This window comes from Nestor notabilis, unplaced genomic scaffold, assembly GCF_000696875.1.
Source record: "Nestor notabilis isolate BGI_N333 unplaced genomic scaffold, ASM69687v1 scaffold12264, whole genome shotgun sequence".
Lineage (NCBI taxonomy): Eukaryota > Metazoa > Chordata > Aves > Psittaciformes > Psittacidae > Nestor > Nestor notabilis.
In genome coordinates, this window is record NW_009926919.1 from 40,100 (window position 1) to 54,183 (window position 14,084).

A 14,084-nucleotide genomic window follows, 5' to 3' on the forward strand; every position below is an offset into this window, starting at 1 on the left:
GAGAAAAATGTCTCCTACCTGGTCAAGATTGTTGTAAAAATCTATACTGGCTGCACACAGGTATCTCCCAAGCAGAGTCGCATGAGTAGTAAAAATTGTGGCCACAGGAAGTTTCCGAGATCGAGATAATATTAAACCCACTCCTGCCTGCCACTCATGGAAGTGGGCAATTATATTGGGCTTGTCATTGAACTGACAGGAAAGCTGAAAATAATTGAAAGAACATACATTAAACACACATCATATCCTGCCCATCATCCCAGCCCCAGAAACCTCTTTTTTTCATGCCTTGTTCTGTGTGCTTCCTTGCTTTAAGTGGTCATGTGTCTTGATTCCCATCAAGCTCTAATCCTTAGGTCAAGAAGCACATGTGCCTCACTAGTGCCTCAGAACAGTTTCTTTCCTAGACTGTTGGGGAGCAGAGTCACTCTTCTTTCTTTTAACTTGCTCTTCTGTTGTTGAAACTCTTGTTTGATAAGAAAATATGACAGACACATTTTTCTGCAGATTAACAAAGTTTCCCATTTATAGGTAGGCTGTGATACATGTGAAGTTACAGTGCTGTCATTAATGTTTTCTGTCTATATTCTCTGTGCAAGGTAGTATCTAACTGCCGAAATATGCCTTAACTGGCTTCAAGGACAGTTGATGAGTGTGACAACTTAACTACCATAGGTGAGAAAAAAGGAGTTTGGGATCCTACTTGTAAGAGCATCTGATGACAAATAAGGGAGTTGAGGAGAAACAGAGGGGGAAGTGACAGTAAAGGCACAGCAGATTTCACACAGGGGAGCCTTCTCTTCCCCCTCCCTTCTCCAGGAAAAATACAGTTAAATGACCACTTAAGATTTAAGTTTTAAATACAAATTTGATCTACATCAGGTATCAATTTCCTTAAAAATCACAGTTTTCAAACTGGGCAATAGGAATCGCATACCAAAGCTTTTTTGCCCTGCTGACAAGGCTGGGGATTGAAAACCTCTAGATTTAAAAACGGTACCTCTTTTAAAAACCAGGCTGTTAACGATCCAAAAATCACAGCATCATTGGCTTCTCGGTCATGAAAAGGAATCCCTATGTTGCTGACATCCCAAAATTCACCTTTCCACCTGTCCAGATTCCAAGCTGCTGATCCTATATCAAACAGTAAGACATATGGGCTGCCCTCTATCAGCCATCTTCCAAAAAAGACCTATGCGGAATATCAAAGATATAACCAGAAAATGTTAAAGTGAATGTAAATGCCAGTTAGTATAACTATTTTCATCCATTAAATCTTAAGATTTTACATAAGGAATATGTGACCATAGTTCTACATGCCTAGGATTTGCAAAATACATGGAGTAATACTGGACCAAAGGCACGGGTGAAAGGAAAGTACAATCCTTAGGAATATTTGTTTTTAAGACTTTCATTTTAGATTTTCATTGCAATGTTAATTTTTTTGCATTAAAAAAAGCTTAGAAAGACTATATTTGATTGAATAAGGAGGTTTCATGTTCTTATTGGAGAATCTATACCATTTTTGTTCTTATTTCAAAATTATTATTTTCTTTCAGTAAGATTTGTCACTAATCTTTTGCCATTTATGTTAGATTAGTGGCGACAAATTTTGTAGGACAGGTGCTTGGGACTTGTATCTACCATGACATTTCCCTATTCTGCCCAAGCAGCACAGCTGATGCCATTTGGCAGAGTGCAAGGAAGGATCAATCAGAAGGTATAATAATACCTAAAGACATATCAACCTAAAAATACAGCTTTCGTGCTTTACCTGCATTGGTATAGTTAAACATCTCTAAGAGTATTTAGAACTTCACTGATATCACCTACCTGCTCAACCAGAAGAGTAAGCTGAACTGTCATAAGGCAACACAACACAGTTAGGCCTACACTACAGATTGCACTGCCCTGCACGTTCAAATTATCTCACATTAATTCTACCACCAAAATAGCTATAGCAGTAGAGGCACATTCACTGGGAAGAACAAGGCGTTATAGGGAGGCTAATGCAGCTTATACTCCATGTGGAGGAATCTTTTATCCACTTTCCAATCTCTTCTCATTCATCAGTCCCTGGGACCTCAGGGGATGAATCCAGCCCTGCGGCTAGAATGGGCTGAATTGAGGCCAGGTCTTGAAAACAGTGAGATGAAAGCTTTTACACCTGTCTGCACAAAAAACCCAGGGTGTGGCAAAGACAGGTGCGTGAAGGAGGGTCATTTCCTTATGTACTTGTTTCAGGCTATCTAGGTTTTTTATTTAGGTAAATTAGGTTAAAAATCAGGAAGTTTGTGTAAACCCAGACTTCAGCTAAATATGGAGTCAGGTTGTAGCAAGGAACACATATGACCTGAAAAGTTTGGAAGTGTTCCTCGGTTCCCCTGATTTAAAGGCATCCATTGTGATGCATAAGCAAAATCCAGACATAAATGTTAATAGGATAAGTGGAGCTCCTGGAAAATAGAGCACCATTATTAGAGATCAAAGCTATACTTGACATACCTGGGACAGATTTGCTGCTATATGTGAATACTCCAGGAACACAATGCACATTAGGCTGGCAGAGTTGGCTGATTAAATTGAACATACTGCTGAAACAGCATGAAATGCATATGTAGCATTTCAATTAATCTCCTCCAGACATTTTAGCTGTTTTCCAAACAAAGGAGTGTTACACAGCTCACAGCAACATCCCTTTTTAAGCAACAGAGGCAACATAGAGAACTTGATCAATCAAAATCAAAATAAAATTTATGAAAAGTTGATTAGAAATAAGAAATGGCAGTTAGATTTTAGTTTAAACTTCTGACTGAACAATGCAATCATCCCATAATGTTAATGTCTCTGGCAAACACTTTCCCAAGCTGTTGCACATACACATCCAATGATACACTTCTACATGATATGCAATGGGGCATTAGATCCTAATAACAGCAGAACTGTTGTTACAAAGGGAGATATCACATTGCCAGTGCCACGGTTGGTGACATTCCAAGAACTTTATGAATTTCTACATTAAAATATCCCATGCCCCTCAGCAACAGAACTTTGTAAGAATGCTTCCTTGCTGCTGCCTCTCAATGCTTTTCACATCTGTTTGGCACACACTGTAAGCAGACAGTTTTTCCTCTTGCAAGCTAGCACCTCTGAGGGACTCAATGCTGAATCAGAGGCGAGTTCTGTATCTCTGATGAGGACTTTCTAGAAAACAGGTCAGATTTAGCATGTGTTATCTTCCACCTATTTTCAGGCAATCAACTGTCCTCAAGGCTGCAGCTGCTTGCAGCTTAGTAGCTTGCCCATCAGCACAGCAGATTCTATTCCTTTCAGGAGATCACCTTTATAAGAAGTTTATTCCTAGTTTAATGTTGGAAAAACTGAGTCACATAAAGGCTACGAAATTTGAGATCACACAGAAAACAGTGGTTAAAAATTCACTCGTGCTGTGGTTTAACCTCTCTTCATGGGAAACAGACAGCTAGTTGTATTGATCTGAGGAAGGAGATTCTTCATCAGTTGGGTGCTTTTCTTAAGTCACCCTGTGGTTTGTACCTTCTGGCTTTCAAATTACATAAGAAAAACTGTGAGCTAGTGGATCTCTCTTCGCTGTCCAGCACAAGAACACAAAATGTAAGGGTCCAGTTAAAGTAAGATCATATTATCTACTAAAATATCACTGTATTTAGAGACTAGATAAATAAGTCATTAATCCAATTAAGCAGACTTGCAGATAGATAACTGTTAAAACCTATAATTGGAGTTAAAACCTGTAATTGGATAAACTGGTTCTTCCTCAAAAATAACCTGTAATGAATTGACTCTGCAGCTCTAACAACGGATTCTGAGCCTTTCCCATTGTGACATTGACCAGGATTGCTGTGTCAAGCGGAATGGCAAGAGCATTAACCAAAACTGTAATCTCCTCAGAGTCAGCTTTGTTGCCCTGGGAAGCAGTAGCACATCTGATCTACCTGACACCCTTGGCTTTTCATGGTGTCCATTGCCTTCTTAACTGCAGGGTTTGGAGGTTCACATGCTTCCACCTGAGTCTTCACATTCTGCTCAAAATAGGGACCAATCAGAAAATAGTTTTCACCCCATTCATCTGCTGTAGTTTTGGCTTTTGTCTGGATCACGGTGTAAATGCCTCCCACTGCAAAAGAAGGTCACAAAGAAAATGAAATCAAAATGGGCACAGGCCACAAAGCTCTGGAGTAAGCTCCAACCCACCTGTGGATCAGATACGCAGTAAAATCACTTCACATATACAGATTTTAAGTGAAACCCAGACTCAATCAAATAAATAGAAGTTCAGTCTCTTAAATAGAATCAGAACTTCACGGTTCAGCTGATGAGTATGCACTGATAGAAGGCTGCGTGTAATTTTTAAATGGCAATTTAATGCTTTTCTTACTCCTGGGTGATTGCATATGGCTTCCCTGAACTTATCCTGTGATCTCAAATGGATGTTTTCCAGCCTTAACTGTTATTGTTACCTAGTTTGTGATTTTTTTTTTTATTTTTAATATCTTTCAGGTGTTCAAAGTCACACCAGGAATGTTCAACCAATATATTATTTTGTCCTTATGTTATTCCCCCTTTTCTGGATTGTGAAATCTTTGCACTCAGATTGTGGGATTCAAATCCCAGGGCTCATGCTTCCACTATCCCTTGCCCCATCTTGATTCTATCGCATCCCAAGCACAGCCTTCTCCTTTTTTATTGCAGCAGTTAAAATTTGCAAACTTATTTTTTATGATGTGGAATTACATGTGGTGAGAACTAAGCTGGCAATTCCAGATGATTTTACACAAATCACCAAGAGAAGCTGAGGGACTGATGGATTTCACTAAGTACTGACTGTTGTGGTTTAACCCCATCTGGCAACCAGGACACTGAGTATAGACATGGATTTAAACCAATATCCCCAAGCAGAAGGTGCCATTTTCCATAACCATTCTAAAGAGTTCGTAAAGTTGGAATGAATGTAGCCTATGCTGCCAAAATAAATGTCTGCAGCACCTTCTACCAAAAGATTGTCCATTTCAAAAATATCACAATATTCAAACGTATAAGAGAATACAACATCATCTCCTGACAAGTCAGTACAGATCTATCTGGTCTTGCACATGGTATGCAAGGTTCACTCAGCTGCTATTCCTCACAGTTTTCTATCGCCAGCCCTGTAATTCAAACATTAGCAGGGTAGCCTTGTAAACCCTCCTTTGCCACAGGACCTGCAGTGCCAAGCAATGGACATTCCACTGCCACGAATTTGGAAAAACAACAGTACTTGCTTGAATCCAGAAAGTGGAAAGGAAGGCAAGGGAAGAGAAAAACAGATGCTGTGTAGCTGCTGTACATCAGAGATCAAGTTTAGCATAGCTCCAGTGGTTTTAAAGCATCTAAGATAAAGCAAGCTCAACAGGTACAAGCAAACAACAAAAGAAACAATAGGAAGGGATTTCGTGTTCTGACATAAAAATTTCATCCTTCATTGAATTTGGAAACATTTGTTAATGCTCCAAATATTGCTTCCATGGCAAGAAGACTGATATGCCTTTCTGCAGTGACATCCAAATGACATAAGGAGTCATCACTGAAAGCTGTCAGTGATTGACAGCAGGTACTCCAGACTTACTTTTTAAAAGGTACTGGGGTATCCAGACATGCTGATGCTCTGCATCCAGTTGTATATGGAAAGAATTTATTTTGAATGCTGGAAGGATTCTGAGCCCTGCTATTTTTATATCAAGATGTATCAGAATTCTAGGTATTTTACAAAGAAAACCAAAGTTCCAATCTACTAGCCTGCTAAGTAGAACTTTTACAATATGTTATTACCCGACATAGTAATTCAAGACCTAAGATGACAAGAATCTTACAGCTATATGTTCCTAAATCAAGCTTACAGTTCAAGACTTTCATGTCATACAGACATGGAACTGCAGAAGGGAATCTATGCATAAGATAGATAGATCCACTTCACTGGGACCAGAAAGCTAAGAAACTAATTTACAACCATCATATTCTTCCATGGTTCCTCTGGACAGGGATTTAGAGAAATCTTAGATAAGTAACACTATACATTCCCTCCAAGTTCCCCTGCTCACAAGACGAGACTACTTGAATAGCTTGGATTCAGATAAACATATTATTTTAATTATATGAAACAAGTCAGAATGTTTAACCCATAAAACGATACAGTTATGATGACACATCTGTTCTTACGGTGTGGTAAATACATCATATGAGCATAAGGCACTTCAACAGGGATAAATATGGAGCTTGGAAGACATCTTAGTCAAGAAATTAGCTGGTTTTAATTGGCAGAAATACAGAGCTTACAAGATTTTTCTGCAAAGGAGCCTGGTGACCCAGGGAAAAGAGAAAATATGTACTTGCAAGATGAAGATACTAAATAACATGATAAAGCTCTAGTCATAGAGTGGTGCAAAGCTCTTTCGCCACCCTCACAACAGTGGGGATCAGTCTTTTTCATACTGCAAGGCATTCAACACTGGGATCAGGAAGGTAGCTGAGTTTCCACAGCTATTAATTTTAGGAGTAGTAAGAAAGCTGCAGCTCAGGACCTGAGTCTGGACCTTTGTTTTGTAGAGCTAAAGCTTACTGATTCTTTTCACAAGGTTTTGCTTAGGATCACTGTGTGTCCTAAAGCATGTCCTGCCAAAGATGTACAGAAAGCCTGTTCTGAGAAAAATATTGGAGAGTGTGCTGTGCTTCTGCCATTGTAATCTGTTGAACAGCAAAGGTAAAAAACATTGCAGGGCACATATTTGCCTGAAATGCGAAGAAAAGTACTTAGGATAAAAACAAAAGAGTATGTTTTTCCAGACTGTGAAAACTCTTCAGAAGACAGGTGTGATAAAAGCTCTGGGTTACCTGGTCCCAAAACTGGCTTTTGTCTTCTCTGTTCCTGTGGAAATATGACTCATAAAGCATGTCTGTGCATAAGCTTTAATTGACAGGGGAGGGAAACTGTGCAAGTGAAACTATGTATGTGGGAAGTGTTGGGCATAACTTAAAAAAGACTTTTTGAGAAGAACACAGCAATGTCTAGAATAATGTACTGGCTTTTGAAATTATACTTTTCCATAGCAAATTCAAGGAACACATTATATATCCTTAACAGTTTACATCTGCTCAGTTACTTTGAATTCCCTGGAAATACCTATGTAAGCAATGCATTACATATCCTATTGAGTAACAGGATAAGGGTTTACATATTCAGTTGAAGCATAAAAGAACTCTCAGATTACTTCCAACATCTTATTGTTTCCTATATGCTGTTTTAAGGTCATATTATAAATACAGAACTTTTCCAAACAGGGATGTACCAAAATCCCATGATGTTGCAAGTTTCTGTATGCCACCTCTGAAGTTTTGTACTTTGAAACAGGTTTTAAAACAAACATTAAAAGACAAAATAAGAAATAGCTGCAGAATCAGGAGAGATCAGTTCCAGATAATTGGTTCAGATAATCACAAACATGGGGAATTAGCAGTAAAACGTGGATACAGGGCTAGTTACGTGTTCTGAACTCCACTTACATGTTTTCTTCAAATATTTTAAGTTTTAATCATTTTCAAATATTCTTGGGAGAAAAATGTTTCAATTATTTCTTTTTAAAATGTGTTTTTAACTTTTCACCAGAACCAAGAAAAGAAAACAAAGAAAACCAAGTTATAAAGGAAATCAACAACAAATCTTTTTCAACATTTATTTTCTTTCCATTCTTCCTCTTTGTCCAGGGAAGAATAAACTGGCATGGAAAGAGGGACTGAAATGTTTGGGAAAGAAGGATTTTCTTCATTTAAGAAAAGCTTGGGTTTTTTTTTTTTAGTGATACGCTAAATATGCTATCACTACTATGAATTTGTCTAAAGGAGTCATCTGCAGCACTCCAGACATTTCCCTCTTTCCTGACTTCAAGTCTTGGTGTATTATTTCATTTGTATATTTAAAATCCTTAAAGGCCTCCAGGATAGACGTCAGAACTACCTAAATAAAAAGTCTGAGTCAAGAACAGTCTCATGATGTCATATCGCAACTGATGATGACATTAGGCAGAAGTGGAGATCTACTATGCAGCTGGAGACCTTTGTGCAAGATCTAATATGCAGACGTGCTCTTTCTGCTGCCAGCTGTTACATGGAAAGATGCATTTTCCAGTGCTTTTTGTCACTTGATGAGGAAGAGTCTACAACTCCCAGGATTAGCCAGGAATTGTGCTGACAAAAAATGTCTTCTGGATCTGCAATCCTTTGAGCATAGAACTGCCAAAACTTCTCAAAACTGCCAGAAATATCCACCGTTCATTTTACCTGCTCTCCCACCCATGCAGAGGTACAGAAGGACAGAGAGTAGAAGCAACAGAAAAGAAAGAGGAAGGAGAGAGATAGGAAGCAAAGCTATGTGTGTGAGACAGACTTAAGTGGAGATAGTCGCTGATCACGAGTCCTTCTACACACACCTTTGCTACACAGAGATAGAGGATCAGGGTACTCCCGAGGCTCTTCAGCTTCTTTGTGACAGCCTCACCAAGCCACTCTGAAGGCGATAAAGTTTTTCCGAGGACCATGGCTGCCATGGATTCTGAAAGAGCACTGGGACCCCATCCACAGGATTCAAATTGACTTCACTTTCACAATTAATAGTTATACCTTTTCACCCGTTCCCCTCAGAATGTCTTTGATCTATAAAGCTGTGATAAAATTGGGCTCGAACATATTTTTTCTAACATTTGGTTGGAATTTTACTTATTTATTTCTTGCCTGTTTTGATATCAAGGGATCATTTATAAAAAGAGTCTGTAAAATGTGTCAGGTGAAAAAAACACACCATCTTTTGATAGCTGATGTTTTTCATGTATTTTTTTGACTATTTTTGTGACCAAGACTCATCAGAAGATAGTGGTTCACCAAATTCTGTGAAATTCTGGCATTCCAAACATTCTGAAATAATACTGAACCACTGAAATTTATGACAGATGTCCATGACACAGAAGCTATTTCTGTGTGCATCATCTCCAATACACAAGATTTTATTTGAGATAGATTTGAGGATGATATACCACCCCACTCAAAAAATGCACACAGCTTTAATGCTGTGCTTATGCCAAGTTTATGTCAACACATCCCAACTAACACACTCCCCAGAGTGTGTTAGTTCAGGTGTGTTACAGCATTCACCTTCTCCCAAGGAAGTTTCACCTTGGAAAGACGGTTAACACAGAAGTAGTAAAATGCTTCTCCTACTGACTTCAGTGGATTCAGGATTTAGTTTCCGAGAGTCCAGATTTTCACCAAAGAAACTGTGTACAGAGCTCTGCTCCAGGGAGGGCTGAACCAAGGTTTGTTTTTAGTGGAATCTTCATTCTAATAGGGATGGGAAAAAGTATTTAGGATTCATCTACCAGTGACTCTTGAGCTAATCTGCTCACAGCTGCGTGATGATACAAGCTGGCTGTTTGCCCAGCATTTTTAAGCATTCTGCTATTTTCTGTCTAAAAGCTGTTAGTAGTACAGCAGGAGATACTGCATCTAAATATTACTGGAATTATTTTGAAGACATCTTTCTAGAGCACAGACCAGATCTTGAACATTCTCAGCCCTTCGTATTAATGTATCAGAAAACCCATTAAACTACAGCTGTTATTCTAGCTTACAGACTTTTCCCCACTACCCAGGTTAAATACTTCAGTTTTCAGTGGGCAAACATTTAAAAGATGTTGAAGAGGATGGAGCCATTTTCACTGTGGAAAATGTCCAGGACTGCTGTCATTACTCCTGCAATGGCTTTTGGCTGCTCCCTGTTGATAATTTCCATCTGTGGGGCTTCAGTCACAAGAAGCTCCTGTCCTTAAAGTTTACACTGGTCTTCCTGTAATGGAGGAAACAAAACGAGTCTTCTTTTCCAGTGTGAACAGAGATGTGACGAGATCTGGCTTTACTGGAGCACAGTGGACAAGAGAGAAGGGGTAGGGTGAAAAATACTGAGCTTCTCCATGATTACCACGAGATTGTGTGTCACTGAGTCTCTTGCCTGCCTGCTTTTTGCCCTACTGCCACCAAAACACAGTAGATCCACTTCACAGTATGAGTCTTGCCCACCAGTGAATAGCCAAATAAAGTGAGGAAAATCTCACAAAACAAATTACAGTTTCTTATTTATTTGGCAGAGGACTTCCAATGCTAGATGACTTTGTAGTTGTGCTTGATTTAGATGGCAAGTTCCTTTTCACGTGACATGGGGGAAGGGGGATACAGAGTGACACTGGCAAATGAGGCTTTTTTGTTTCTCATTTTCTCCTTCAGCTACCTTATATTTGCTTGCTCTAGACGAAGAAGAGAAGAAAGAAGAGCAACTGAGATGCTGGTGCTCTCCAACACAGATGTCAGAGGTTGCCACTTAGCACAGGCAGCAGCCAGGACAGAGAATATAAAAAGGAAACATGGAGAAGTAGAAAGCTTTGCCTTATTAGAGCATGCGTTAAACGACCTGGAGTTTAAAAAAAGAGAGACACCTTCACTATGCTAGCTGCTGAGCAAGAGATGATGAGACTCTGGAAACAATCAATACTTGTAGATCTCTGAGCACTGAATTCCTTATTCCTTCCACTGACTTACCCTTCCCTACAGTTGCGTCTCATGCTTCAGTACCAACCAGCTCCATCAGGGAATCCCCAGTAAACGCTTGCTTCCCTGTGAGCAGCCTGGCACATGAAGACCCTCTCACACAATGTAATCAGATGTGCTCTAATTTGCAGGACCCCTTTATCAACCTCAGACTCTGAAGGATAATATATTTATTTGAGAGGTTCAGTAAACAGCTCAGCACCTGTAAAAGGGCACTGGTCACAGGTGTGGGAATAGACAGCCACCTGTGAGCTCTGGTAGCATGTTCCTCACAGGGAAGAAGACATTCAGCCTTATTGTCACTGCCATAGAGAAGTGCAGGAACCACTAAGAAGCAGCACTGGTCAATAAGGAAACATACCCATGGCCAAGCACTTAGTGATATGCACAAAGTTAACATAAAGACCTGAACTCTGTTGTAGGCAGCAGCAGCTTTACACCAACACTGAACTACTCTGGCACACCTTTGCAATGCCAAAAAGGAAGAAAAAAACCTTCATGGTAAATAGTCAAAATTAGCTTTTCAAGCAATAAACTCAACTAATGCTTGTTTTTCCCTCTATATTAGAAACATATACAGCAACATTAACACTAAAATACAGAGTGCTACTGAATTTAAGTGGGGTCAGACTACTTAGTCAAAGAAACAGTTCTTCCTTCTGCTTAAGGAGTGGGAAATATGCAGTGTAAGCTATTATTTCCTAAGCCTATTTATCTTCTGTGGTGACTCTCCCTGTATTTTGCTGGCTACTGCCATTCCTTTGAAACACAGTGCCCTAACATTTTCTAAGAAGAGTTTATAAAAGTTAAAGTCACCACGGAACAGTATCTCACCATGTGACTTAGACATTCAATTGCCTAGAAAATATAGAAAAAAACTCAGTATCGAGAATTTACTAGAAAAAAATAAGCTGAAATAGGCTTATTAAAGACTTTTGCACAGATGTTTCCAGGCAAGGTTGGTTAATGGAAACTTTGCAGATGTTTCTGCAGAGATTTGATTCTAACGCAATTGTTTGCCATGACCAGTTCAGTCAGCCCATTTGAATATATAGGTTTGGTAAGTGACATAGTCAACAGCCTCTTATTTTTAAACTAACTGAATAAATATTCACTCTCATTAATTCTCTCATAAAATGTGAGAATAATAAATTTTAGCTGTATCAGTTGATTTGGCTTCAGTAAAGTCAACAAGAGCTATGTAGATGATTAAATGATTCACTCTGTTTTGTACACAGAAAGACAGATAAATCTGATCACATTTTACTTTTACTGAAACATATCGTGTGATATCTATAACCAGTGAGTCCAGATGACTCAGAAAATGTATCTACTATGGAGCTCAGAGATGTTAGTGAAACACCTGAGTTTCCTAGATTTCTGCTGCCATCTGCTTGCCAGTGCCTTACATATCATGCACACTCAAAAGCAAATACTGCATGCTCCAAGTTCTGACAGCAGTAAATTTACATAAAAAGCTTCAGTGAAGTTACTGAAAAATAAGCCCATAGGATTTGAAGTGCAAAAGCTACTCTTTACTACCTCTGGGTATTGATACCTCTCACCACCTTAAAAAGAGCAATGTAAAATTGCACTGCAGTGCAGATTAAACACCAGAAGCTACTACAGAATAGTAATTCCAGTTTCACCATGGAGATAAACCCTGACATTGTCTGTTCACCTCACACATGTTCTCCCTTTGAAGTTAAAATCTGAACAGATTACAGATCCCCTCTCCTGACTAATCTCTATTTATCTGCCAGGACAATAAGGCACATGAGGTCAATCATTTACTCATACTAATTCACTTTTGTGGCGAAAACAGAGCCTGTTCCCCCTTGGTAAACTACATCTAGCTGGAAGGGGACGATTTGATGAGTGAATTAGAGACGGAGGCAGAAAGATATTTGCATAACAAGCCACATGTACATTGCCTGACAAGCTGCGTGCAGTGAGCAAGTTCTCAATCTGTACACATGCACAAAGCATGAAGTCCCTGTCTGGCACCACCTGTGTTTGCAGAGACCAGTCCAAAAGGGCTTCAGCTTGCATGAATACTGCTGGTCATTGACGTGTTTTTTGTTCAATGGCTTCAATGCAGCAATGTTTGTTTACACCCATTTCAAATCTGGCCTCTCTTCTACATTGCTTTAGAAGGCCAAGGAAGACTGTTAAACTACTCTGAACCTGATGTCTGTTATACAGCTCGTTGTCATGAGTTACATTCCCAAATGTATTTGCATGGAAGGTAAAATAAAAGTATGTACAAAGCAACATCTATACATCCATACATCTGCACACCCAGGCATAACATTTAGATGTTTCTTTAAACAATCCATCCCTCGTGGTGAAACATGTAAAGATACCCAGACACCCTGACTATATGCTCATCCCACACAAGCACAGGCAGATGTAGCCCACACACAGCATGCATGATTACACATGGATACCACATGCACTCCTTCCAATACAACAGCTCTGCAGCACACTTTTCCCCAGTCTTCCCTTAATTCCTTTCTTGTCCAAGCCCTTCATGCCTCCCTCTGCTCCCACAAAAACAGCGATACTACTTCCAAAGAGTGTTGTACAAACCTTTGTTGGTAACTTCCCAAGAAACTTCAAAGAGCAACAAGTCCTCCACCGGTAAGTCTTCATCCTCCCATTGAGGAAGCCCATTAAGAGAAGTTATGGACAGTGATCTAGCCAGTGGCATTTTCTTCGGCCCTTGACTGCTCAACACACAGGCCACAAAAGCTAGAAAACGTCCAGTTGATGTGGCACGTCTCTGCAGTTCTGGGTAAAGCAGTCTGCCAGAGTGCTGGGCTCCGAGGAGAAAATTATTCAGATAGCTGAGAGCTAATGGGTTTAAACTGTCTGACCACCAGCATTAAATTGGCTCAGTGAAATCCTCAGGGCTTGAGAAGCAGCTGCTGGTAGAGGTAAGAATTTAAGACTGACCTGAGAAAGGTCTTGGCTGTTTTGGGGCCAGGCCTCTTTCTTTTTCTTCTCTTAGAGGGTGGTAAAATATGGTTTTGAACCCCTCAGCCACAGTATTAAATATCTACCACCTCAGGGACAACTGAAACTCGACAGTTGTAAATTCAACACTGGCCTGAGCAAACTCCAGCAGGGACAATGCTTTGAGTTCACCACCTGTTTAAAGTCCAGCCCCTGAGTCCTCCCCTCGAGATATACCTCCCATTAACACCCATGGACATTCTCTATCTGCTGGCCACTTACCAACCAGATTAATAGACTTGTTCTACATGATGCCTCTTAGATTATTTGCCAGGTTAAGGGCTGTTATCTCTTCTTGTTCAGTTCATCAGTTTGTAAGCACTAGTTTACCTTACACCCTTCCTCCACAATAAACTCTAGCTGTGTTCCCAGGGCTCTGTGCAAGCTCTAGGCTTCATTGTGCT

At 39.7% G+C, this 14,084-nt stretch overlaps 1 protein-coding gene across 2 annotated transcripts in view; it reads right to left on the reverse strand.

The window, feature by feature from the left end:
- The window catches only part of GYS2 (glycogen synthase 2 (liver)), a 42,418-nt gene extending 29,043 nt beyond the window's left edge, over nucleotides 1-13,375 (reverse strand). The window contains exons 1-4 of one of the 2 annotated variants that reach the window (XM_010013817.1): nucleotides 13,255-13,375; nucleotides 3,975-4,156; nucleotides 1,001-1,192; nucleotides 19-192 (exon numbers count right to left, since the gene is read on the reverse strand). In XM_010013817.1, the coding sequence (XP_010012119.1) occupies nucleotides 19-192; nucleotides 1,001-1,192; nucleotides 3,975-4,156; nucleotides 13,255-13,375 (669 nt within the window). Of the gene's footprint in view, nucleotides 1-18; nucleotides 205-1,000; nucleotides 1,193-3,974; nucleotides 4,157-13,254 lie in introns of both variants that reach the window. The other variant, XM_010013816.1, reaches the window with a different exon arrangement.
- Nucleotides 13,376-14,084: the final 709 nt, after the last annotated feature.